This window comes from Kogia breviceps, chromosome 4 (genome assembly GCF_026419965.1).
Source record: "Kogia breviceps isolate mKogBre1 chromosome 4, mKogBre1 haplotype 1, whole genome shotgun sequence".
NCBI classification, from domain to species: Eukaryota; Metazoa; Chordata; class Mammalia; order Artiodactyla; family Physeteridae; genus Kogia; species Kogia breviceps.
The window spans coordinates 165,246,334-165,270,658 of NC_081313.1; the positions used below are offsets into that span (position 1 = coordinate 165,246,334).

Consider the following 24,325-nt stretch of genomic DNA (forward strand, 5'->3'; position numbering starts at 1 on the left):
TTGTGTCCAGTGACCTGAGGAATTCACTTAGGAATCCTGAGAGTTCATCTGTAGATTATTTTGCATTTTCCATGTATTTAATCATGTCATCTGCAAATATGGACATTGATGTTTCTTCCACTCTAATCCTTATACCTGTTCTTTCTCTTTTCTTCCATCCTTCCTTCTTCTTCTTCTTCTTTTTTTTTTTTTTAAATCATGGCCAGGACCAGGATTTCCAATACAATGTTGAATGGGAGTCATGACAGGTGTCTCTCAAGAGGAATGTTTTAAATATTTCACCATTAACAATGTTATGATTTAGGTTTTTTAGTAAAAAAGTTCCATTTTATTCTTAGCATTTTAAATACTTTAAAATCATGAATTAGTGTTGAATTTCATTAGATATTTTTTTCTACATCTATGGAGATGAAATGACTTCTCATCTATTCTGTTAATGGGATGAAATACATTGTTATTTTTGAAATAATAGAAATTTATTTCTTGTTCATGTCAGAGCCACATGCACGTCAGCAGGGGCTTAGAATCCTTTCACTTTGTGTCTCTACACCCTTTAAGTTCTTAGAGTCCTGTCGATTTAGCCACCATGGGGAAAGAGAGCAAGGATGGAGGACCATGGAGAACACAGCACTTCCAATCTCATTCCATGGAAGTCCAAGATTCAGTCACAAGACTCCACCTAACTTCCAGGTGTTTGGGAAGTGCAGATCATATCTGTCCTTAATGCCAATACCTCTCCAGTTGTATGAAACGTGTTCTCTGGGAGATTCCTTAAGAAGGGATCCATGAAAACCATGATGTCTGAGTTCCTGAATGCTCATAATAGTTTTTCTGTAGTCATTACTTTTGAATATATGTAGGGCTCTGGTTCACATTTTATAAAATCTCTGCTTCACAATTTATTTCCTTAAAAAATTATTCAATTGTATTCTGGCTTTGGTGTCAAAAATATGCTAGCAATCTGATCTTCTTTTCCATTGTAAGTGTCTAATCCATTGAATGCGTAAGGATTTTTTTTCTCTTTCAAATACAAAATGCTTTTATTAGAATATTTAGTTTTGAACCTGGTCTATTTTTCCAGGCGTTCAGTTGTCCTTTCAGTATGTACCTTCAAATCATCTTTTATTTCAAAAGATTTTCATTACTATTAGTTTTGTTCCACTGCTTTAGTTTTCTTCCTCAGAGATTCATATTATAAGTATATTAGAACTTCTTTGACTGACTTCCATATCTACCACTTTCTCTTAAATCCTTTTTACTTCCCTATTCGTTTCTTACTGATTTTAAAAAAATACTAAAAATACTCCTTTCCATTTTCCATTTCTCTTTTTTTCTTTAATTGGGGTACAGTTGTTTTACAACTTTGTGTTAGTTTCTACTATACAGTGAAGTGGAGTTCCCTGTGCTATACAACAGGTTCTCATTAGTTATATATTTTATACATATTAGTGTATATATGACAATCCCAGTCTCCCAGTTCATCCCACCCCCAACCCCCCGCTTTCCCCCCTTGGTGTCCATATGTTTGTTCTCTACATCTATGTCTCTATTTCTGCCTTGCAAACAAGTTCATCTGTACCATTTTTCTAGTTTCCACAAATATGCGTTAATATATGACATTTGTTTTTCTCTTTCTGACTTAGTTCATGCTGTATGACAGTCTCTAGGACCATCCACATCTCTATAATCCATTTCTCTTAAAGCATTATCCATTACATTTATCTGTTCTTGAGTTCCATCTAGGTGAGTATGCATGAATGCGTTTTTGCTGTAAACCAATAGCATTTATTTTGCTCTTGAATCTGTAATTCAAGCAGAGTTTGGCACAGTCCACTTTTTAAAACCTAATGTTTTATATTAATTTAGATTTACATAAAAGTTGGGAAGATAGTACAGAGTGATCTCATATACCTCATGCCCAATTTCCCCTATTCTTGACATCTTACATTAATATAGTACATTTGCCATAATGAACTAATATTGATACACTGTTATAATGAAACTTAATACTTCATTAAGAGTCCATTAATTTTTACCTATGACTTTTTTCTGTTTTAGGATACAATCCAGGATGCCTCACTACATTTAGTTGTCACATCTCCTTATGCTCTTTTTGACCGTGACCGTTTCTGACTTGTCTTGCTTTTGATGACCTTGATAGTATTGAGGACTATTCACATGTTTTTTAGAAACAGCCCTGATTGAGATTTGTCTGATGTTTTTCTCATTAGACTGGGGTGATAGGTTTTTGAGATGAAGATCCCAGATGGGAACTGCTATGTTCACTACATCATATCAAAGATACATACTATCGACATGACTTATCACTTCTGATATAGACCTTGATCAGCTGGCTGAGGGAGTGTGTGTCATATTTCTCCACTATAAAGTTACTATTCCCCACCCTCCCTTTCTCATACTCTTTTGAAGGCGGTCACTATGCAAAGCCCACACATAAGGAGTGAAGAGTTATGCTCTACCTTCTTGAGGGCAGAAAATCTATATAAATTCCTTAGAATTCTTCTGGATGGGTGATTTCTCCTGTCCCCATTTATTTATTTATTTATTCAATCATTTATTTATATTAATATGAACTCATGGATATTTGTTTTATACTTTGGTTGTAATCTGATACTCATTTATTTTGTTGCTCAAATTGTTTCAGCTTTGGCCATTAGGAGCTCTTTCAGTTGGCTCCTATGGCCTTTTGACATTTCCCTATAATTGTAGTGTTGTTGTTGTTTTGAGCACTTCCTTTCTGGCACAATTTATCTCATGCCCCCATTCTAGAATCATCCCATTTTTCCAAGACATCTTAGTTTCTTTTTATTGAAGAACTGATTAGAAGCCCAAATCTGGGTTGCTTCTAGGCCCTCTCACTAACAGCGCAAGAAAATATTTGCTTGTATAAAAACCTATGTATATTCACATATCAATAAATATTTCTATGTATATGTCCACCTGTATTAAGTGAAAGTATCTATATTAGGTTAAACATTTGTTCATACTGGTGTCTAACTCTAATCCATTACCACATGGGTCATTATAGCTTTCCCCATTGCTAGTCTGTGACAACACTGCTTGTCTTTCCAGTGTTGAATTCCAATATACATGTGTAGTGATTTCAGAATTGTTAACCCATACCTCTGTGGGAAACAACTCTGTCAACCAGAGTACAGTTCTTATGTGCTATTCCTTTTGACTTTAGTCTCATAGACTCCAGTCATTTCAAGTCTACTTTGGTCAGCACCTTTTTCCCCATCACCTTCAGTGAGGTTGATTCACACATTCATCACATCGTGCATTCCATCGTGGGATCCTCCAATTTCCTAAATGATATTTTTAATTTGCATGCATTAAGGTTCACTCATTGTGCTGTCAAATTTTATGGGTTTGATCAATGCATATGTTGTGCATCACCATTTCAATATCACACAGTATAGCTTCACCATTCTCAGCGACCCCCTCTCCCATGCTTCACCTATTTGACCCTCCATCCCCTCCTCTTCCCTAAACCCCTAGCAACCACTGATCTGGATTATAAGATACAATTATGTTTCGCTTTGTAAGAAACTGCTAAACTGTCCTCCAAAGTGGCTGTACCATTTTGCATTACCATCAGCAATAACTGAGAGTTCCAGTTACTCTACCTCCTGAACAGCAATTAGTATTGTCAGTTTTTAATACTGTAGCCATTCTAGTAGATGTGCCTTACTGTACCTTACTGTTGCCTAATTTGCATTACCCTAATGGAAAATGATGTTCAGGATGTCCTTATATGCTTATCTGCCAACTGTATATCTTCTTTGGTGTTGTGCCTCTTCAAATCTTTTGCTCATTTCTTTCTTTTTTGTGGGTAGGAATGTTTGTTTTCTGAATGCTGTGTTTTGAAAGTTCTTTGTATATTCTTTATACAAGTCCTTTACCAGATATATGTTTTGCAAAAATTTTCTTCCAGTCTGTGACTTGTCTCTTCATTTTCCTAACAGTGACCTTTGCAGAGCAGAAATTTTTAATTTTAAAAAAGTTCAAAAAAAAATAGTTCAATTGATCAACTTTTTTTTTTTACATGGATCATGCTTTTTATATCAAAAACTCATCCTCAAACCCAAGTCATGTAGATTTTTTCTCTTATGTCTTCTTCTAGGCGTTTCAGAGTTTTACATTTAGGTCTATGATCCTTTTTTTTTTTTTTTGCGGTATGCGGGCCTCTCACTGTTGTGGCCTCTCCCGTTGCGTAGCACAGGCTCCGGACGCGCAGGCCTAGCGGCCATGGCTCACGGGCTTAGTTGCTCCGCGGCATGTGGGATCTTCCCGGACCAGGGCACGAACCCGTGTCTCCTGCATCGGCAGGCGGATTCTCAACCACTGCGCCACCAGGGAAGCCCGATCCTTTTTTTTTTTAAACATCTTTATTGGAGTATAACTGTTTTACAATGGTGTGTTAGTTTCTGCTTTACAACAAAGTGAATCAGTTATATATATACATATGTTCCCATATGTCTTCCCTCTTGGGTCTCCCTCCCTCCCACTCTCCCTATCCCACCCCTCTAGGTGGTCACAAAACACCGAGCTGATCTCCCTGTGCTATGCAGCTGCTTCCCACTAGCTATCTATTTTACATTTGGCAGTGTATATATGTCCATGCCACTCTCTCACTTCGTCACAGCTTACCCTTCTCCCTCCCCATATCCTCAAGTCCATGCTCTAGTAGGTCTGTGTTTTATTCCCGTCCCACCCCTAGTCTCTTCATGACATATTTTTTTTCTTAGATTCCATATATACGTGTTAGCATATGATATTTGTTTTTCTCCTTCTGACTTACTTCACTCTGTATGACAGACTCCAGGTCTATCCACCTCATTACAAATAACTCAGTTTCATTTCTTTTTATGGCTGAGTAATATTCCATTGTATATATGTGCCACATCTTCTTTATCCATTCAGTATGATCCATTTTGAATTAAATGTTGCATAAGATGTAAGGTTTGTGTAGGTTCAGTGTTCTGTATATAATCATCCAATTGTCCCAGCACCATTTGTTGAAAAGACTATTCTTTCTCCATTGAGTTGTCTTTGCTCCTTTGTCAAAAATCAGCTGACTATTTTCGAATGGGTCTATTTCTAGGCTATGTATTCTGTTCCATTAATGTATATGTCTAATATAAATATTTCATAAGTACCATACTGTCTTGATTACTGTAGCTTTATAGTAAGTCTTGAAATTGGATAGTGTAATTCTTCCAAGTTTGCTCTTCTTCAGTATTGGCAGTACTTACTTTGAAATGAATTCTTTTATTTCTAAATCGTTTGAGTCCTCTGCCCTTCCTTTCAAATCCTACTCTTCTCTAATCATCTAATTTCTGAGTTTTTAAAATTCAGATTTATGTTGTTCTTTTAGAGTTTATAAAGTCTTAAATTTGTGTAGCTAGTTTTGAACCATCTATTATAGTTTTCATCTGTTTTGTGTGTACCTCTTTCTTACATGTTTTCATTACTTCTATGGAGATTATTATGTTTCTTATTCTTCATTTTTCTTATAAAAATTTTTGTATGAGCTTCAATCATAATCCTCTCGGTTGCTTATTTCTTTTCTTTTTTAAAAAAATAAATTTATTTATTTTAGGCTGTGTTCGGTCCTCATTGCTGCGCGTGGGCTTTCTCTAGTTGCAGCGAGCAGGGGCTACTCTTCTATGTGGTGCACGGGTTTCTCATTGCAGCGGCTTCTCTTGTTGCGGAGCACAGGCTCTAGATGTGCGGGCTTCAGTAGTTGTGGCGCAGGGGCTCTGTTGCTCCGCGGCATGTGGGATCTTCCCAGACCAGGGCTCGAACCCGTGTCCCCTGCATTGGCAGGCGGATTCTTAACCGCTGCGCCACCAGGGAAGTCTCGGTTGTTTATTTCTTAAATGAAAGAAATTTCCTTTAGTCTTATGAGGTAGGGGTGGGAAGTGATAGCTTTTTTAGCTTTAAGAGTCTAGAGAGCTCATTCTTGGGGTTGTTTGTTGTTGTTAAACTAATTAAAAACATGGCCTTGTATTTTCTAAGATCTGCCTCTTCTGGTGATTTCTAGCACTTTCATCGAGAAGGTTTCTTTTCATTTCTACTACTGTACCTGTTCTGATTGACTAGTCCCCAAATTTTCTTATCAACGTTAGGCCTTTCTTTGGAAAAGAGCCTTGTTTTTGTTAGTTTGAAGAATTTATAGGACCCAGAATACTCCAAGTACTATCAGTCATTAACACATCATGATTCCTTTGTTCTCACCATGAACTAGATGTAATCAAACTCCCTTCTGATTTGGCGGCTTTTCTCAGTTTGACCACTGTGTTTTCCAGTGAGTATGTGTTGGTAATTTTATCAATCTCCTGTTCTCAAGGACTTCCCTCTGCTTTCTTCCACACAGATGAGACAATGCAACAGTCTTATAACCATCAGCTGCACCCCCTTCACCCCCCATCCACTTATACTCGGGAGGCAGGCATTTACTGGGATACTCTGTCAACTAGCTTTATTGTAGATGCTGTGTTTCTTTGGTTTTGCTATCCTAGTTGTTCAGCATGTTTTTATTTGAGAGGGGAGATTTTCAAATGTTTAACCAACCTTGCCTTCCTTGAATAAGCCAAATTTGGTTGTAATATATCCTTTTCAGGTATTGCCAAAGTGACTTTGCTAATATTTTGTTAGGAAATTCATATAAATATTCATGAAATATGTTGGTTGATATTTTCTCTTGAAATGCCTTGTTGGGTTTTGCTATAAAGGTTATGCTATCCAAATGACAAAAGTCTTTTTTTTAAATAGAATGAGTTTATGGTAAATTGATACTATTTATTTCTTAAAACTTTGGTGCAATTTACTGGCAAAGCCATCTGAGCTTAGAAAGTTCTTAGTGAAATATTTTAATTAAAGGTTTAATTAGATTTAGGAGTATACATACTTTCTACTCCTTGTTTCAGTTTTTAATTTCACTTAATCTCTAAAATCATTGAAATAAAGTTCTTCAAAATCTGCTCTTACTATCATTTTAATCTTTGTAAAATCCATAGTTATGTCCCCCCTTTTACCCTTTATGTCAGTAATTTAGTCTTCTTTCTTTTTAGTTTACTAATAAGTCCTGCTGGTTTTTATAATTTTTTCAAGAATGAAAGTTTGGTTTTTTAGAGTTTTTCTATTTCACATACTTCTGGTATTATTGGTTTTCTCTCTTCTACTTTGTTATTCTTTCTCTAGCTTCTTATGATGGGTATTTTAATAAAGATTTTAGCCTTACTTCATTTTAAATATATATTCTACATAAATCAAATAATATTCTTAAAGTCTATACATTTTCCTGTGGGCATGGCTTTGACTGCAATCCACACTTTGTGATATATTGTGTGTTTATTAACATTCTGAAAAATGTATCTTCCAATTTCGACAGTGAAATGTTCTTTGATTCAAAGGTTATTTAGAAGAATATCAATTTCCAAATATTTTGAAAATTTCCACTTACTGCTTTTTGTTGATTTCTGTATTTCTACTGTGATCAGAGAAAATACTCCTTATGATTTTAATCCTTTGATATTTGTTGAGACCTGATTTCTAGATCAGTATTTGATAAAAGTTCTGTATGCACTTGAAAAGAATGTTTATTCTACACTTGTTGGTTGCATCGTTCTCTTTGTTTCACTTAGGTCAGGTTTGCAAACACTGTCATTAAAATATTCTATATTGTTACTAACAATTTTGTCTGCTTGTTCATCAACTATAAGAACCATATTTTAAACGAGTATGAACTTGTCTATTTATCCATTTAGTTCTGTTCAATATTTGTTTTCTGTATTTTCAGAATGTTTTTAATATATACTACACATAACACATACACACATAATACATACATACATACATACTATACATAATAGTACATACAAACATAGATTTGCTGTACCTTCCTGGTATATTTACTCCTTTATCATTATGAAATATCCCTCTTTATCTCCATTAATGTTTCTTGTTTTGAAGTCTTTTATCTGTGTTAATACAACCACACCAACCTTCTATTGGTTAGTGTTTTCATGGTATCATTTTCTATCCTTTTACTTTCAGCTTTTCCCTCTCCTTACGCTTAATGTTCATCTTTTGAAAGAATCACATAATTATTTTTTATTTTTTAATCCACCCTGGCAATCTGTCTTTTAATTAAAGTATTAATCATTTTCATACAAAATAATTAGGATATATTTTTATTTAAATACATCATCTTACTATTTGTTTTCTTTGTCTCATTTTATTCTATGTTCCCTTATTTGAATTAATAACATTTTTTGGTATCATTCTATGTCATTTCTCCCTCTATTAGGTTATATTTTTTTTAACTATTCTTTTCAAAAGCTATCTTACAGATTACAAAAAGAATCTTTGATTTAACAAGGCAATAAACATTAGCACTATTATCACTTTCTGCATAATTCAAAGATCTTCAAACACAAACTCCATTGACCTTTCCAAGTTTTGTGCTACTGTTTCTATCCTAAGCTTCTTTCAATATAGAACAGTCAAGTCCCACCTCCTTCGTAACACTGACTTTTTAAAGAGACCAAGGCAGTTATCTTGCAGAATGTCCCAGCTACAGGATTCGCTTGTTTCCTCCTGGTTTTATTTATCTTGCTCCTCTATCCTGTTCACTTCCTGGAAATCAGAAGTGAGCTCGAGGTAAATTAGATTTAGAGTAGGCATATTTAGCCAATGCTTTGAAATTTATATTTTGTCACATCAGGGACATGATCATTCTAACTTCATAATGTTACATGGATTAAATGAGATGGCCTATGTTGTGACTAAGATGGCATCTGACACATAACAGGGAAAGAGCAGAGTTTCTCAACCTCGACACTACTGATATTTTGGACTGGGTAATTCTTTGTTGTAGGAGCTGTTCTGTACATTGTAGGATGTTTAGACACATTCCTGACTTCTACTCAATACGTGCTATTAACATCATACAGTTTTGACAACGAAAAATGTCTCCAGACATTGCCAACGGTCCTCTGGTGGGGAAAACTGGTCCCAGTTCAGAACCACTGGTATAGAACAAAAACCTAAGTATTTGATAAATATTCTACAAGTGCTTACTATCATGCTTTGTGCAAGACTTAGAGATTAACAGTTAAATGGAACATAATTGCTCATCTCCAAATACTCATAGTTCTGTGGAGAGACAATCAGGCAAACAGGGAATTAAAATATGGCATAAGTGCTATGATATGGACCACCATGTGTTGTCATGAGGAAAGGGGCACCTTACTCAGCCTGGAGTAGAGGTCCTTTCACGGAGGAATAGAGAATTCCTGAGTAGAGACCTGAAGGACAGGATTCTCTCCCTTTTCCCTGTAAGCCTCAAGAGATTACACCTGTAATGACCATTCCAAATGAAAATAAACATTACAGAAATGATACGATTTCCAGCCTCTTTCAGAGTATGATCAATCAGATTAATTTACTACCAAATATAGAGACACAGGTAAAGTAAGCCAGTAGTGAGAGCCAGGGGTGATGGCACAATCAGTCCTCTACCTCTTCCATTGTTAATAGCAAATACATTGTATTTTCCCCGTCTATAGTCCTCTGTCTGAGAGCAGACTGGATAACCAAAACCAGATAAACACTAGTCAGGATCACATCACACACACCGACACTGAAAGGCCTTACATGAGAGAGCCTGTCCAGCTGTACATACTAGTCCAGCTACCTATGCTTCCATTCTTCTTCCTAAATACTTCTCAGCTCACTTGCAATGTAAGTCAGAAACTGGCTAGCTGTTCACTAAGCCTGCTTCCTCTACTTCCAGAGCATATAGCTCGACTACTTTCCTAGCCTCCCCTGCAGTTTACTGTGGCCACATGACTGAGTTCCACCCCAAGGCATGTAACGGTAGAAGTAACATGTAGTCCTTCCAGGTCTTTCCCATGAAAACCTCCCATGTACAATCCTTCCTGCTGTTTTCCCTTCCACTAGCTTGATGCCGACAAACACTGGTACCTTGGAAGCCAAGATTTAAAGACGGCAGAGCCGAGGAGTGGAAGGGGCCCATGTCCCGAAGTCTCCCCTTGGAGGAGAGAGGTCCAGCAACCAGGAATGCCCTTATTGGGTTTTATATGAATAAGAAGTAAACTTCCACCCTGTTAAGCTATGAGATTTGAGGGTTTATCTAGTACAGCAGCTAGCATTACCCTCTTAATACACCAAAGCAGAGAAACAGCCAGGTTTACCCGACAAGTATAATCTCTCAGTCCCTCAGACGTGCAAGGTATTTCAGCCATGTTGACCAAGCCAGAGAAAAGCGCCTTTTGCTAGACTATTCCACTGATATTCCCTGGAGTTCAATGGGTATGTGAGAGGCTATTTGCAGGGCCATTGCTAAAGATCACACTTCATCTAATGCTTGCAGCAGAGAAATACGAAAGGATGTGGGCTTTGATGTCAGACAGATGTGGCTTTGAATCTTGGCTCCCCCCACTGACAATTCTTTGGCTTCATCTCCCTCAGCCTCTGTTTCTTCATCTGCAAAATGAGGGTAATCACACCTCACAGGAATTTTGTGGGGATGACATAACAGATAGCATATAATATACTGGCATAGTTCCCAGCATGTCCAAGGTACTCAATTAGTTATTTCCCAACAACCATGAAATTAATGAATTGGGAATTTATTTATACTTCTAATCAGAAGACTAAGCAAGAAGTGGCCTTCTCACAAAGGATTTTGTATTTATTCTTCCACGTAAATGTTGAGTATTTCATACAAAGGAAGCAGGGTCAACAAGTACTTTTATTTTTTTTCCCTGGGTCTAAATAAGGAGAAGAGTTAACATTTTAAGAAACTTAAAAGTATAGACAGAGGCAACATTCATTATTTTTATCTATTTTCCCTTATAAGAAATTAAAGTCATCTTTTCAGACCAACAACAGAACATATGCTGACCTTTGACCCAGAAGGAGAGCAATGAATGAGACAGTTCACAACACAGAGCGGAGAGTAAAGGATTTTGCTGGGTAATATCCCTTCCCCTTCTCAGGTTGCCCCAGATGGGATGACTCCAAGGGAAAAGATGGCAGATTACAAAGCTCACAAGTTGGTGGAGAGTCCTAGACCTCACCCAAGCCTATCTCTGTAGATGAGATTTGGAAACAGGACAGGTAAAAATGGGAAGATCCTTAAGCTGGAGGAGCAGAGAGCTGGTGTAGGCCTGTCCCCCGAATGCAGGAGAAGGAGGCTGACATATCAGGTCAACCAGGATACAGAAGGAAGCATGGAAAGAGCCGCCCACCAGCATGACTAAGTGCTCTCAGGGACAATCCCCTCTCAAAGGGCAGAAAGCAAATATCCAGATGTTATGAGCTGCCAGATGTGATTAACCGAGGAAAGGGGAAGCTGCCCACTTAACTATCTGAGCAGCCTTCCTCATCACAGTGACCCGAGAGTTTTCTGCAAAAGCATTAATCAACAAAACGAATGGAGGCTCCATCCATCTCCCATCCCCACCCCTTTTGCTCTCTCCCTCTGTCAGAGTCAGAACAGTGGCCTATTTTTAAACCACTGGCAATGCATTCTCTCATGGAAATATGTGGGCTTCCTGACACAGGCTGATGCTCACTCAGAGAAGATACAGGCACACCGAAGGCCTCGCCTACCCGCCTGTCCTTCTTCTCCCATGAGAATGGGGCAGAGGGGGCCCAGAGGAGAAGGCCTGAGGACGGAGCCTGCTACCCATGTATAGGAATAGGGAGTTTCTGATGCTAGTTTCCATGACAGGGATAGCTAACTGAGGTCCTTCTTGCCCCACAGAAGGGAAGGCTGAGGCTTGGGCAGGAACAAGCCCCGCGTACAGCTACCAAGACAGAGCTCAAGGCTGGGAAGCAGAAAAAAAGCCCCAGATGCCAATTCTAGCATCTTTTAAAGAAAATATGTTTAAATGGGTTTCAGTGTCTCTTTAGCATGCATCTAATGTGCTTTAAATATAATAGCAAACATTTTATTAAACATTGGAACCTTTTTTTTTTTTCTTAGCAAGGCCACAACGAAGCCAATTTACAAACAAATAAGGCTCTTCAAGAAAGGAGGTTGTGCTGTACTTACAATCGCTCCAGCTGCTTCAGATCCTGGAAGGCGCCTCTCTCGATGACACTGACCTGGTTGTCTTCCAGATGCCTGGAACCACAAAGGCAGCAATGGTCAAGGACAAGCGGGCCTCAAGGATCCTTGTACTAGGCTGCAGGCCGTGCAGGCATGGTCACTCAGTCCCCTCCCTCGACCCTCGGATGGGCCCCCTCAGCCAGGATCAGTCTGGGGGGACAAGACAATTCACATCCCAGCTTGGTGTCACGGTAACCAGGGTTTCACCGCCTGCATACTTCTACCTGACAGATTGGTTTCCAAGCCTCTATTTTAAGAATGTTCTCAGCAAATACCCTCCCAAGCACTGCAGGATGTTGCACAGAAAAAGAAGAGGTAAAAGCTGCTTCTTATAAAAACCACACATATATTCAGCATCTCTTCCCTCGGAGCTCCCTCCTCCAAGGATTCAAAAATACTTCATTGAAAAGGGCCTTCTCGGCTCACTCTGTCTCTGGGTCACCTCGTAGAAAGGCTGAAGCTACTGTTGGGTGCCTGCCTGTGCCGGAAACTCCACAAGCCCAGGGCCTGGCTGCTCCCAACGTGAAGGTGATTGGCACAAAAGCTAAGTCCTCCTAGCCACAGGCTCTGCTGACCTCCGAAGTCCTCCAAGCAGACGATTACAAGTTTGATTCATGCATGTGGCATATCCTAAGAATTGAGCAGACAATGAAACATTTGTTTCCCTAAGTTTGAAAAACAAAAAAAAAAATGGCAGCTTAAAATGGATTAGCTGAACAGTAGGAAAGAGAAGGAGTGAGGCTGCATAGTTTCCATCCAGGGCTGACCCTGGTGGCTGAATGGGACTTAGCCAGGATGCAGCTGTGACTGAAGGATGTTTCTTCGGTAGGTGGAGTTTAGAATGGCTGTGGGTTCCTCTGGATCAGGCGGGAGGACAGGCGCCCCGAGGCACCTGATGGAAAAGCAGAGGAAGGAAGAGTAGCCTTGAGGAAGCTTGGCCTTCACTTCAGAGTGACTCCTTGCATGTCAGCCCTCCACCTCTGAGATATCTCATAACCTCCTGCACTTCTTAGGCTTAACACTCAGGCCCTTGTGTTTAGTTTCAAGTTCATCTTCCCCACTGTGCCCAAGGACCAAGAGGGTAAGGTCTTCTGTCTGTCGTCACAGTCCCAGCCCTAACACAGGTGCCCCGCACAGCAGCCACTTCATAGACTTAGTGAATGAATAAAACACTAAAGAGGACGCTGGACCACAGCACATACTGATTTTACATCAAGGGAAAGGCTAGTCCAGGACACATGAGGTTTCTGACTATCAGAGCGATGGGGGTATCTTGTATGGGCTCAACGATATCTTATATTTTTGAGAATTTGTTGCAAACATTTTAAAAAATCGGGATATTATACACACATGCACACCCCACAGAAGAAACTCCAAAATCAGCTCTCATATTTCCAAATATCAACAACATTGGATGAGGCCAGAGTCCTCATCCACTCTGATTCACACATTTATGTTCCTTCTGGTCCCTGTAGGCTGGTCTCATATAGGCTCCTCACTTAACATACATGGGGGGCTTCCCTGGTGGCGCAGTGGTTGAGAGTCTGCCTGCCGATGCAGGGGACACGGGTTCGTGCCCCGGTCTGGGAAGACCCCACATGCCGCGGAGCGGCTGGGCCCGTGAGCCATGGCCGCTGAGCCTGCGCGTCCGGAGCCTGTGCTCCGCAACGGGAGAGGCCACAACAGTGAGAGGCCCGCGTACCACAAAAAAAAAAAAAAAACATACATGGGCTCCCAGGAACAGAGGTTAAGAGACTTGCCCAAGGAGAAATTATTTGTATGAAGTCACACAGCTAGTGAGGGTGGACCTAACTCGCAATCTGGTGTGCCTATCAAATTTGGTTGAGAATCCCTTTTCTGATTTCTTACTAGCTCATGGTGTGCTTCTGAACTATCTAGCCAACCTCTCAGAGACTCAGTTTCCTCATCTGTAAAACAGCACAAATAAAACATTTCATAAGTCCTTGTAAGAATAAAAGTGGAATAAAGTATATAAATTATCTAGCCCAGGATCTGGAGTACAATCAGAGGCTTAATAAATATTCTTTTCCTTCCCTTTTCTTCCTTTTTCCATCCTGCCATATGGCAAGGAGGGCCTTGGAATGCTAGTAGACTCACACTAGCACATCTTGCTAAACAGGGAACCAGTTCAATATTTGTGACTGGGGGTTTGTTCAGCTGGGTTTTTCCTATCAATCAATCCATCGCAGAGCTTGCTGTCATTACTTCCCAATTGTTACAAGGAGCAACACTAGGGTGGCTTAGTGTCACATTCCCTCAGGGTTTCTGAAGGAGTCTAACTCCAACCTCCCACGAGGAATCTCTTAGTTCTGTCCTAACTAATCTAACACTACCAGCTTCTTTCAGAAAGGGGAGTAGAAGGGATGGTTGATACCTGCCCCTCCTCCTCTTTGGTCAAGCCCTGGGAGGCTAACTTTTACCGGCTTCACCAAGAAGCTTCCTTGACTCTGGTTTCCTATTGGGTTCAGCCAAAGGGAGTCACCAGCAGGAGATGAGAGGGTGGGATTTATTCCCAGCTCCCTCCCTGCCAAGTCACTGCAGGTGGACTGCATTCCTCCACCTAAGACCCCAGGTGCTAACAGGCAGTCCTTCCTTTGCTGGACTCAGGTAACCACTCCCTCCCGCTGGTCCCTGAGGCTCAGAGGTGAATGAGCTGTGAACTTCCCATCCAGACTTCTAGGCTGCGATGCAATTCAGGAGTTTGTGCTAAAACCATCGCTACCACTCTCATTTTACTGAGCAGATGCAGGAGACCCGGGGATCCAGGAGGGGCTGGACACCCAGAAGGGCTGACTACGGCTTGAATCTGTTCTGAGTTAGAGGGACACAGACTGTGCTCATTTTCAGTTCTTTCGGCATTATTATTTTTTTACTTTTAACACTGGATCAGAATCGGAAATTGCCCCCATGTGATGATGGCTGGGGTGGAGTTTAACTCTTTTATTAACCCCATTTGGGATAAAGCTGGTTCCCACATTGTGGGCATACTTGCAAGAGTTCTTGCAACAGACTGCTAAGAAAGGGAATATAATTGATACCACCAGAAGAGACCTTTTCCTATTCCTGCCCCTTGGAAGAAAAAATTGATATAAGCAATTCTTATATCTTCCCCCTGAATGTACTTTCTTTGGGGAAAACCTCTGGATGAAGCCGAAGTTCCCCAATCTCCATTTTATTTGCTTTCGCCCATTCACCTGCACCGTATTAACAGTTCTGCATGGAAATGGGTGGCAGGCTCAAGTTATTCAAGATGACTGAGTCTTTTCTGGTTTCACTATAAATTGTAAATAAGAAACAGATACAGGGAATACGCCGAGGTGTGATGAAAGCTTTTCAAAAAGATAGTTGTCTAGGTTACTCAGCTAAAAAGAACAGACTGAGGGAAAATGTGGTTTAAATGTCTGGATATTTTATTGGTGTCAGTTAGAAAGCATTTCGGCTACCCCACGTAGCAAATTCTTTCACACTAATAAAGGGCCACTTGAATGGGATTGTCTTTGAGTTGCTAAGGAAGATCATGAAACACAGTATATTAATAGAGTCTATGAAGTGAGGGGAGGGGGAGGGTTTCAGCACTGCTTATCAAAATAAGAAGAATGTACCAATTAACTGAAAAGATAAACCCTAGTCAAAGGAATGTTGTAGACCATCCAGAGGATATTAATATGATCTTCTGTGATTATTTTAAACTTTCTGTTTGCAGAGAGCAGATATGGAAATTGGAATTTTTATTAGTCTTTCTGATATAATGGTAAGAAAATCAAAGGGTTGTTTTTGACTTTGTTAGAAAAATGAAGCATTAGGTGAAATTTCTGACTTGTATGAAAGGAAATTTCTCACAGATTCTTGGGGGAAAAAATGGAAAAAAATAGAGAAGTTAAGTGTTGGTTCTTTAAGTTGGTAAGTGACCTGGAATCAGTTTACTGCCTATATCTTTTTCCTTTTTTTTTTTTTTTTTTTCTTTTTACAGTACGTGGGCCTCTCACTGCTGTGGCCTCTCCCGTTGTGGAGCACAGGCTCCGGAAGCGCAGGCTCAGCGGCCATGGCTCACGGGCCCAGCCGCTCTGCGGCACGTGGGATCTTCCCGGACCGGGGCACGAACCCGTGTCCCCTGCATCGGCAGGCGGACTCTCAACCACTGCGCCACCAGGGAAGCCCCTGCCTATAACTCTTTAATAAAAATCACCGTAAAAGTGAGCCATGAAAATCCCCCACCTTTATCCCAATCTCCATTCTGATCCACACACACTTGTCGGAGCTGCCAGTCATTTGACAGACGCATGACTGCTTGGGGCAAAAGAAAGACTTGGCAGAGGGTAGGGTCTTCCCTCCAGGGATGGTGGGAGGCGGGGTGCACTGGCCAAAGACCAGAGACCACATCGAGGGGAGAGCATGTGCTAGCTGGAGGCCCTGCACTCAGATCCTAGCAGTCCCACACCCTGTTGCTCAGGGAAACTCCGGTCAGCCACTTGCATATCACGCTGCACTTACAAAATTCCTAGACTATCACCTTCCTGGTTTTCTAAACTTCCTATAACACAAATGAACAGGGGCACTGCATTGAGGTTAGAAAGCACACATTCTGGCTTCTGAGTCCTCCTCCTTCAGTTCCCTGCTATGTGGAGTTGGGACCACTTAACCTATCTGTGCCTGTTTCCTCTGGGCAGATAAGGGTTAACAGCTGTATAACAGAGCTTGGTCTGTGGAAGGTACCATATATACATCAGTTATCGCCATCATCATGACCATCTACTTCTCAATCAGGAAAACAATGAGACACAAGTAATGTTCCACAGGTTTCAGTGAGAATAAACACATTGTTTGTGAAAGTGTCAAAATCATAAAGCATTGCATGTGTAACTATTAGGGTTAGAAGGACTTCTAAATACTTGTTATGGGTCAAACTGCATGCCCCCCCAAATTCATATATTGAAGCCCTAACTCCCAATATAACAAAAAGTGACTTTATTTGGAGACAGGGTCTTTACTAAGTAATCAAGTTTAAATGAGGCCATTAGGATGGATCCTAATCCAATATGACTGGTGTCCTTATAAAAAGGGAAAATTTGGACACAGAGACAGACACGCGTAGAAGGAAGACAATGCAGAGAGACCCAGAGACAGCTTTCTTAAAGCCAAGAAATCCCCGAGGCCACCAGAAGCTAGAATAGAGGACTGGACCAGATCCTTCCCCTGCCAACACCTTGATTTTGGACTTTGGGAATGTGACATGATAAATTTCTGTTGTCTAAGCCCCCCAGTCTGTGGTACAAAGTTACAGTAGCCCTAGAAAACTAATATACTACTCATTCCCTATTTTACAGATGAGAAAAGTAAGGCCCAAAGGAGTACAACAGGGTACAAGGTCACATGGGCAGTTAATTCTAAGTCAGGACCAGAACCTAATATTTCCAGTCCCCAGAATACAACTCACTGTATTATAACAGGCTATGAGTAAAAAGAAGGAGGTGGCTTTAGATACCAAGACTTTAGCTGCTACTTCTAGTAAAAACCTGCCAGCCAAGATTCCAGGACACGACAAACACCAAGGCAGTAGCCAGATTGCCGAGGCTGTACTCCAGGTCTGGAGCCACATTTATGGGTCAAAATCACCTTCTGAGTAAAGGAAAGAGGGTCCAATTCCTCCTCTCTTGTACCTCTGAATGTCTGAGACTCGTCTGTGGACAAGAATTTGGGTAGCTTCTTATCGCTCAGATTTAGGGATGGATGAAATTGTTTAATATTTAGCAATGAAACCTGATATTTCTTGCTCCCCTACTGCACCAATGCCCCTCTCAAATTTTGCTACCTGTCTGCACAGCTGCAAGTGTTCAGCAAGGGCTCTGACCCTGTCTGACTGTCTCCCTCCTTCCTCCCCTCCTCTCCATTAAGCAACAAGATAAATAACTTTTGTCCTGATTGCTCTTTTAATTCACAGGCTGGGGGAGAAATTATCATCTCTATGGAAGGGAAGCATGGTTAGTCAACCTGACCCTGCTGTCATCCTAGAAGCTGGGCATGTTGATTTATCTGTGTATAACCTTCTGTGTTCCCTGTCACTGGAACTGACTTCTTCCATTGGTCTAACCCAGCCTACAGCATGGAGACACAGAATGAGACAGCTGGGGAAGGAAACCTAGATGTACTAATGAAGGGCTTTCTGCTGCAGAAGGGCGAATTCTTGTTGTCCAGTGCTTGGAGGTGTGATGTCAGGGCAATGGGACATTTTCACAAGGTTGAAGAGCTGAGAGTGAAAATGCATTGGAGAGCCACGCGTTACTTACAAGACTCGGAGGTTCTTGAGTCCAGAGAAATCGGTCTTGGTGATTCTGGTGATGTTATTTCTGTCCAGGTCACTGCAATGGAGAACAAATTTGGGTCAGAGTTTTGCAGGTTACACTTATGGTCTATTTAACCCAGACTGGCTTAAGCTGGAGGGACATTGCTTGTTAAGGAGAAGGCAATTCCAATGATTACTGATATTCCCTAGAGCATGCCCAACCAACCCGAAGGACACTGTATGGAATAAGCTAGCCACTACGTACACAGTAGAGCCCTGGTGTGTTTAGCTGCCTGGCTTCTCTTGCCCCTTCTTCAGATAATAAATTTTTCTTTGGGAGCCCCCCTCCCCCAACTCTTGGATCATATCATACAAGTGGGGCTGACCCCTCTCCCCAACTCTGGAGATGGGCACCTGATCTAGGCCAGGCTTATAAGCATCTTCACTCCCTGTGACCACAGTAATTGTTTCAGGAGTACATACATGACTCAAATTCCCAATAGCTTTCACTCCACTGGAGTTGCCAGAAGCTATCTAGCTACCATGAAGAGAGAATTCCCAGAGTCAGGAGATGAAAAGAGACTGGTTCTGGTGCTATGCTATAAGTAGCTGGATCCACCCATGCCTGATGCTAGAAACCTCTGTATTTTGAGATTATGTGAGCCAATCTATCCCATCTCCCTTATATTTTGTCCTAAATCAGTTTGAGCTGAATTTTCTATCACCTGAAACCAAAGGAATCTTGACTGACTTTGGTACCCACCTAGGTATTTGTCTATTTTCCAGCTAATCTGCAAACCCTCTGAGGGCAAAGACCATATCTCATTTAACTCCATAGCCCAACATAGTAGAACACGTGCCTGGCAAGAGTAATCTCATACAACAGGTAAAGACAGCTTCATGGATTACTCCTGCCCCAATTTGTAGGCTGAAGCTCCTGAAAATGGCCCCAAAGAGAAGAATTTGCCACGGAAGAGCTCAAAGCATTATGGTAGCGTTGGTGTACAGGAGGAGGCACCTTGGATGGTAGAAAACCAAAGTCAAGAAAGAACTTGTGAACAATCGTATAAATACTGTGTTCACTAAAGCTATCTACGAAGACGGGATACAAAAAAAAAATGTTTTTAAAAAGGACCATGGGGCTTCCCTGGTGGCGCAGTTGTTGAGAGTCCACCTGCCGATGCAGGAGACACAGGTTCGTGCCCCGGTCCGGAAAGATCCCACATGCTGCGGAGCGGCTGGGCCCGTGAGCCATGGCCGCTGAGCCTGCGCGTCCGGAGCCTGTGCTCCCAACAGGAAAGGCCACAGCAGTGAGAAGCCCTCGTACCACCAAAAAAAAAAAAAAAAAAGGACCATGAATAATATGTTATAGTTTTTAATAATGGAGGCTGAACAATTAATTCCTATTTACCATGTCTTCTTTATCAGAAAACTTTTCAAGGTTTTGGCCTAGTTGGAGTTTAACTTTGCTTCCTGCCAGAACATTGAGGTAGTAAAAGGCCATTTTCCCAATGACGGATCCCCATCCATACGTTCACTACTTCTTTGGTTCTCCTACTCAGGTCCTAAAGTTGCCATCCTGTTATTATGCCTCAGAAAGACCTGTGAGTTCTCAAGTTGCAGACAATGAAAAGGGAAACAATTTTCAGATTCTAGCACTCTGTATAAAGAAAAATCAAACTGGAGGAGGGATTACTCTCTTGATTTCAAGTCATACTGAAATAAAAATCAAGTGAGTCCTGGAGCCCCCTCCCCGGGGAACCACCTCCCTTCCTCATCCAGTTTTCCTCTATCTAAAGTAACAATCATTTAGGTTATTACAGAATATCGAGCAGAGTTCCTTGTGCTATACAGTAGGTCCTTGTTGGTTATCTATTTTAAATACAGTAGGGGATATATGTATATGTATAGCTGATTCACTTTGTTATACAGCAGAAACTAACACACCATTGTAAAGCAATTACACTCCAAAAAAGATGTTAAAAAAATAAATAAATACAGTAGTGTGAATATGTAAATCCCAAACTCCCCAAAAATTAAAAAAAATTTTTAAAAATACAGTAACAATCAAAGTTGTTTCTTAACCAGCCTGTGATGGAGAGAGGCAGCATTTAGACTTCTCAGACTAAGCTGAGGGCTGGTAAAGGAGAGCAAGACTCACACAGGGAAATAATGAAAGCTGTTCACGCAAGGAGTGGACACCAGCACACAGACAGGAATCTGTGTGTGCTCATCATCACCCCGAGTTCCTTCTTAGCCCCCATCTCAACTGGGACGGATGTTTGGGGACCCTGACAACTGAAAATATGACAATGCAACTAAGGGTTTAATCACCAGGACACAGCGTGGCAACTCAGCCGCTTGCGTTAGCGGCTGCGGCACTGATATTTTCGATTAATATTTATTTATGAAGGGGCACAAAGTGTGCCGCTGAAATGCCGAGGACTTGGAGGCATGGGTTCAGGTGGGGACCGCGGGGTTGTCTCAGGCACAGTGTCAGTGTCTGGGAGGCTGAGCTTCAGAGGGAAGCAGCCATGAGTTTGAATGCCTGCCCTGCCACCTACTGAGTGACTTAGGGGCAGTTCGCTTCATCTCCAAATCTCAGTTTCTCCAACACCCTCTAAATGACGGTGACAATCTTGACCTCAAGAGTTTTTACGAGGGTTAAATGAGATGATGACGCATACACAGTGCTTATCAGGCACTCGTTGAGTAATCATGGCAGCTACCGTTACCATAATTAGTTGAGTGCCAGAGCTAAGAGTGCTGCAGCCTCTCCAGTGCAGGGTGTCTAGGACACCTGTTTCCCTGGTATCTGGCTACAGAGAGAGGGTAGGGAGAGAGCTCTGTTGTCTGTCTGCCCCAAACCCCACCGCCTCCCCTGCCCAACGCGCACACTGCCAGGGAGGCCAGGGAATATATGGGTTTTGGGTGACACAGGTCAGGGTTCAAATCTCTGTCCCGCTCCCCACGCCTAGCTGTGTGAATTTGAGTAACTGACTTAAGTTCTCTGAGCTTCCATGCTTTACATAACCCTCTCCTGCTTGCAGGCCTTGGTTTGGTGAGGACAGAGCCTGGATTGCCAACCTGCTTGGCTGAAAATGGGAACTAAGGAAACTGACACTGAGAAGAGGTTGCACCACCTCATGTGTCCATCCCTTCCCCAGACCCATCATCCCAGGCCAGGCTCCTTAGCCAGATTTCTCAGCCTTCAGCTCTGTCCTTTGAAGAAATCAGTCTACTTTAGCCCAGTATGAGTTCTGAACCATCCTCGGGCACAAATGATCCCATCTGGGGTGATGCTAGACGGGAAAGCCATTACAGCGTCTAGATCGGGGGTAGGGTGGGGAAATGGGGCCGTTTCATCAATAAAACATGTCTACAAACAGTTTCTTTGACACACCTGTCCTCAAGAGGTGGAGTCTCTGCCCCTTTCCGTTGAGCCTGAGCAGGCCTTTGTGACTGCTTGGACAAACAGGATTCTGGCTAAAGCGATGCTGAAGAACTTCAGAGGCTAGATTAGAAGAGGCAATAAGTGACTGCCTGGCTGCTTCTCAGAGCACTTGTACTGGAACCCTGAGCTGCCATGTGAGGTCAGAAGACCTGAAGTCCCCAATAGTAGGGAGAGGGAGAGAGGGAGAGAGGGAGAGGGAGAGAGGGAGAGAGGGAGAGAGGGAGAGAGGGAGAAAGGAGGAGAGAAGGAGAGAGGGAGAGAGGGAGAGAGGGAGAGAGGGAGAGACCTGAGGAGCCCTATCTGGTCCAGTCCTGGCTGTTTGAGTCTTCACAGCCTAGAGGTCAGGTGTATGAGTGCAGACGCCTTTGAGATTCCAGCCCCAGCTACCATCTGACTGTGACTTATGAGAAATTCTGAGCCAGATCACCCAGCTGAACCACTCTTGACTTCCTGCCCACAGAAACCATGAGAGACAATACTAAAGCAAGTGCGTATCTTTAAGCCGTTAAGTTTTGGAGTGATTCGTTTTGCAACAATAGAGAGATGAAAGAGAAATATTTAATGTCTGAATAGTCAATTTACCATTAACAATGGAACTCCATTCATATGACTCTCAATGGCACGTCCTTTCTGAGGCTTGCCTGCCACTCTGGAGACCCTCAGTCCTGTCATTATGGCCAACAATGACTCAGAGGGGCCAAGGATGGCTCAGAGGGGCACATGTCACTGTGGGGATGAGGTGAGAACCGGCCCTTCTCTCAGGCTCTGAGAAGAAGAGACTGCAGGATTAGGGTTGCCCATCCCTCTAAGTGGGGCTTAGGATGCCATGGGAATCACCATGGTATTATATTAGTATTCACAAAATATGGTTGCCATGCATTGAACACTGGGGCAGAGACTGGCAAGTTGTCCACCGCACCATTTTCCTTCTGTCCAGTACACAGAGATAGACCACATTTCCCAGCTTCCCTTGCAGGGAGGTGCAACCACGTGACTGAGTTTTCATCATTATTACATGAGCACAAGTAATATATGCCACCTTCAGGCCTGTTCCATAAAACTTCCTGCCCAATCCTACATATTCTTTCTTCTCCCTCATCTTGGGCTAGATTCAATAGATCCAGTGGAGGACTCCAAGGATGGAAGACAGAAAGAGCCTGAGTCCTTGAATGACTGCATGCAACAGAGGTCTTCCTCCCCTGTCTCCCCATTTACCCATATTAGCCTCAGACATGTTCCAGAAATAACTCTTAAGTCACTGAAATTTGGAGACTATTTGTTATAGCACTCTACATTGATGAATGCAGTATCTTTGAGTCAGGAGCTTTCTAACCTTTTTCTTTTCCTTCTCTTTGCAATAGTTCTGAAAGGTAAGTATTACTACCTTCCTTCAACAGATAGAAAATACTGAAGATCAGCCTTAAAAAGAGCTGATATTTGCTGGGTCCAAACTATGCACCAGGCACTGTACCAAAAACTTTATGTTTATTCTCTCTAATCTGGTCACCAATCATATGCAGTAGGTACCTAGATTATCCCATTTTTCACATGAGGAAGCACCCTAGCTTAGAAGATTTTATCGGTAAGTCAAACTGCCACGAGGTCATACAAGCAGTAAGTGGCAAGGCTGGGATTTGAACCCAAGCTCTTTGAATGCAGAGGTCATGTTTTTAACCATCACATCATGCTGCCCATCTCCAGCTAGGGTCTAAGCATATTCTACTACATCAGGGTAACCAATGACTGCCAGAAAAATGAATGAATAAATAAATAGCATAGAACAGAACAGAATAGAATTTGCTATCATGTGGTAGGGATACTCCTAGTGGCTTTGCTGCTCCCCACTCCAGCCAAGTTGATGCATTTTTTATCCCATCTCCCTTGTGAGATCTGGGCCCGTACAAGCGCCGAGCCCGTCTGCAACCTCCAGGGGAAAGTGCTTTCTTGCTGTTTTTGCCCATGTCTGGTTTCTACCATGTTCCTCATCATCTACCACACTGCTTTCATAAACAGGCTTCACCATGGTAAACTCCTGCATTATTTTTCCCCATCCCAATCAGTGAATCATAAACCAATGCTGTGACTTGGAGCTCTGCGGTATTTCCACATCTGTTTGACACCTTTGGTGGGGTGGGGAGGAAGTGCAATTCAGAACAACATTGGAAAAAATGAAACAAAAATGTTCTAGGGCAGATCACTGTCCTTATCTTGGCACGTGTATATTTATCCTTCTTTTGATTCATTATGTGGCATCCGTGCAAAATTTTTTTTGGCCGTGGCACATTCAGGAGGCGCGAGGAGCAAAAAACAACCCGCAATGAGGCAGCATGGGGTTGGAGAAAAGGGCTTCAACTATAAACTCAGAAGATGTGGATTTGAGTCTCTACTTTCTCACTTC

General features: G+C 41.8%; 1 protein-coding gene across 1 annotated transcript in view; it reads right to left on the reverse strand.

Moving 5' to 3' along the window:
• Positions 1–24,325, reverse strand: part of SLIT3 (slit guidance ligand 3) — a 631,375-nt gene that overhangs the window by 566,729 nt on the left and 40,321 nt on the right. Inside the window, exons 2-3 of the mRNA XM_059063071.2 lie at positions 18,478–18,549; positions 12,116–12,187 (exon numbers count right to left, since the gene is read on the reverse strand). Coding sequence (XP_058919054.1) covers positions 12,116–12,187; positions 18,478–18,549 — 144 coding nt within the window. The remainder of the gene's footprint in view (positions 1–12,115; positions 12,188–18,477; positions 18,550–24,325) is intronic.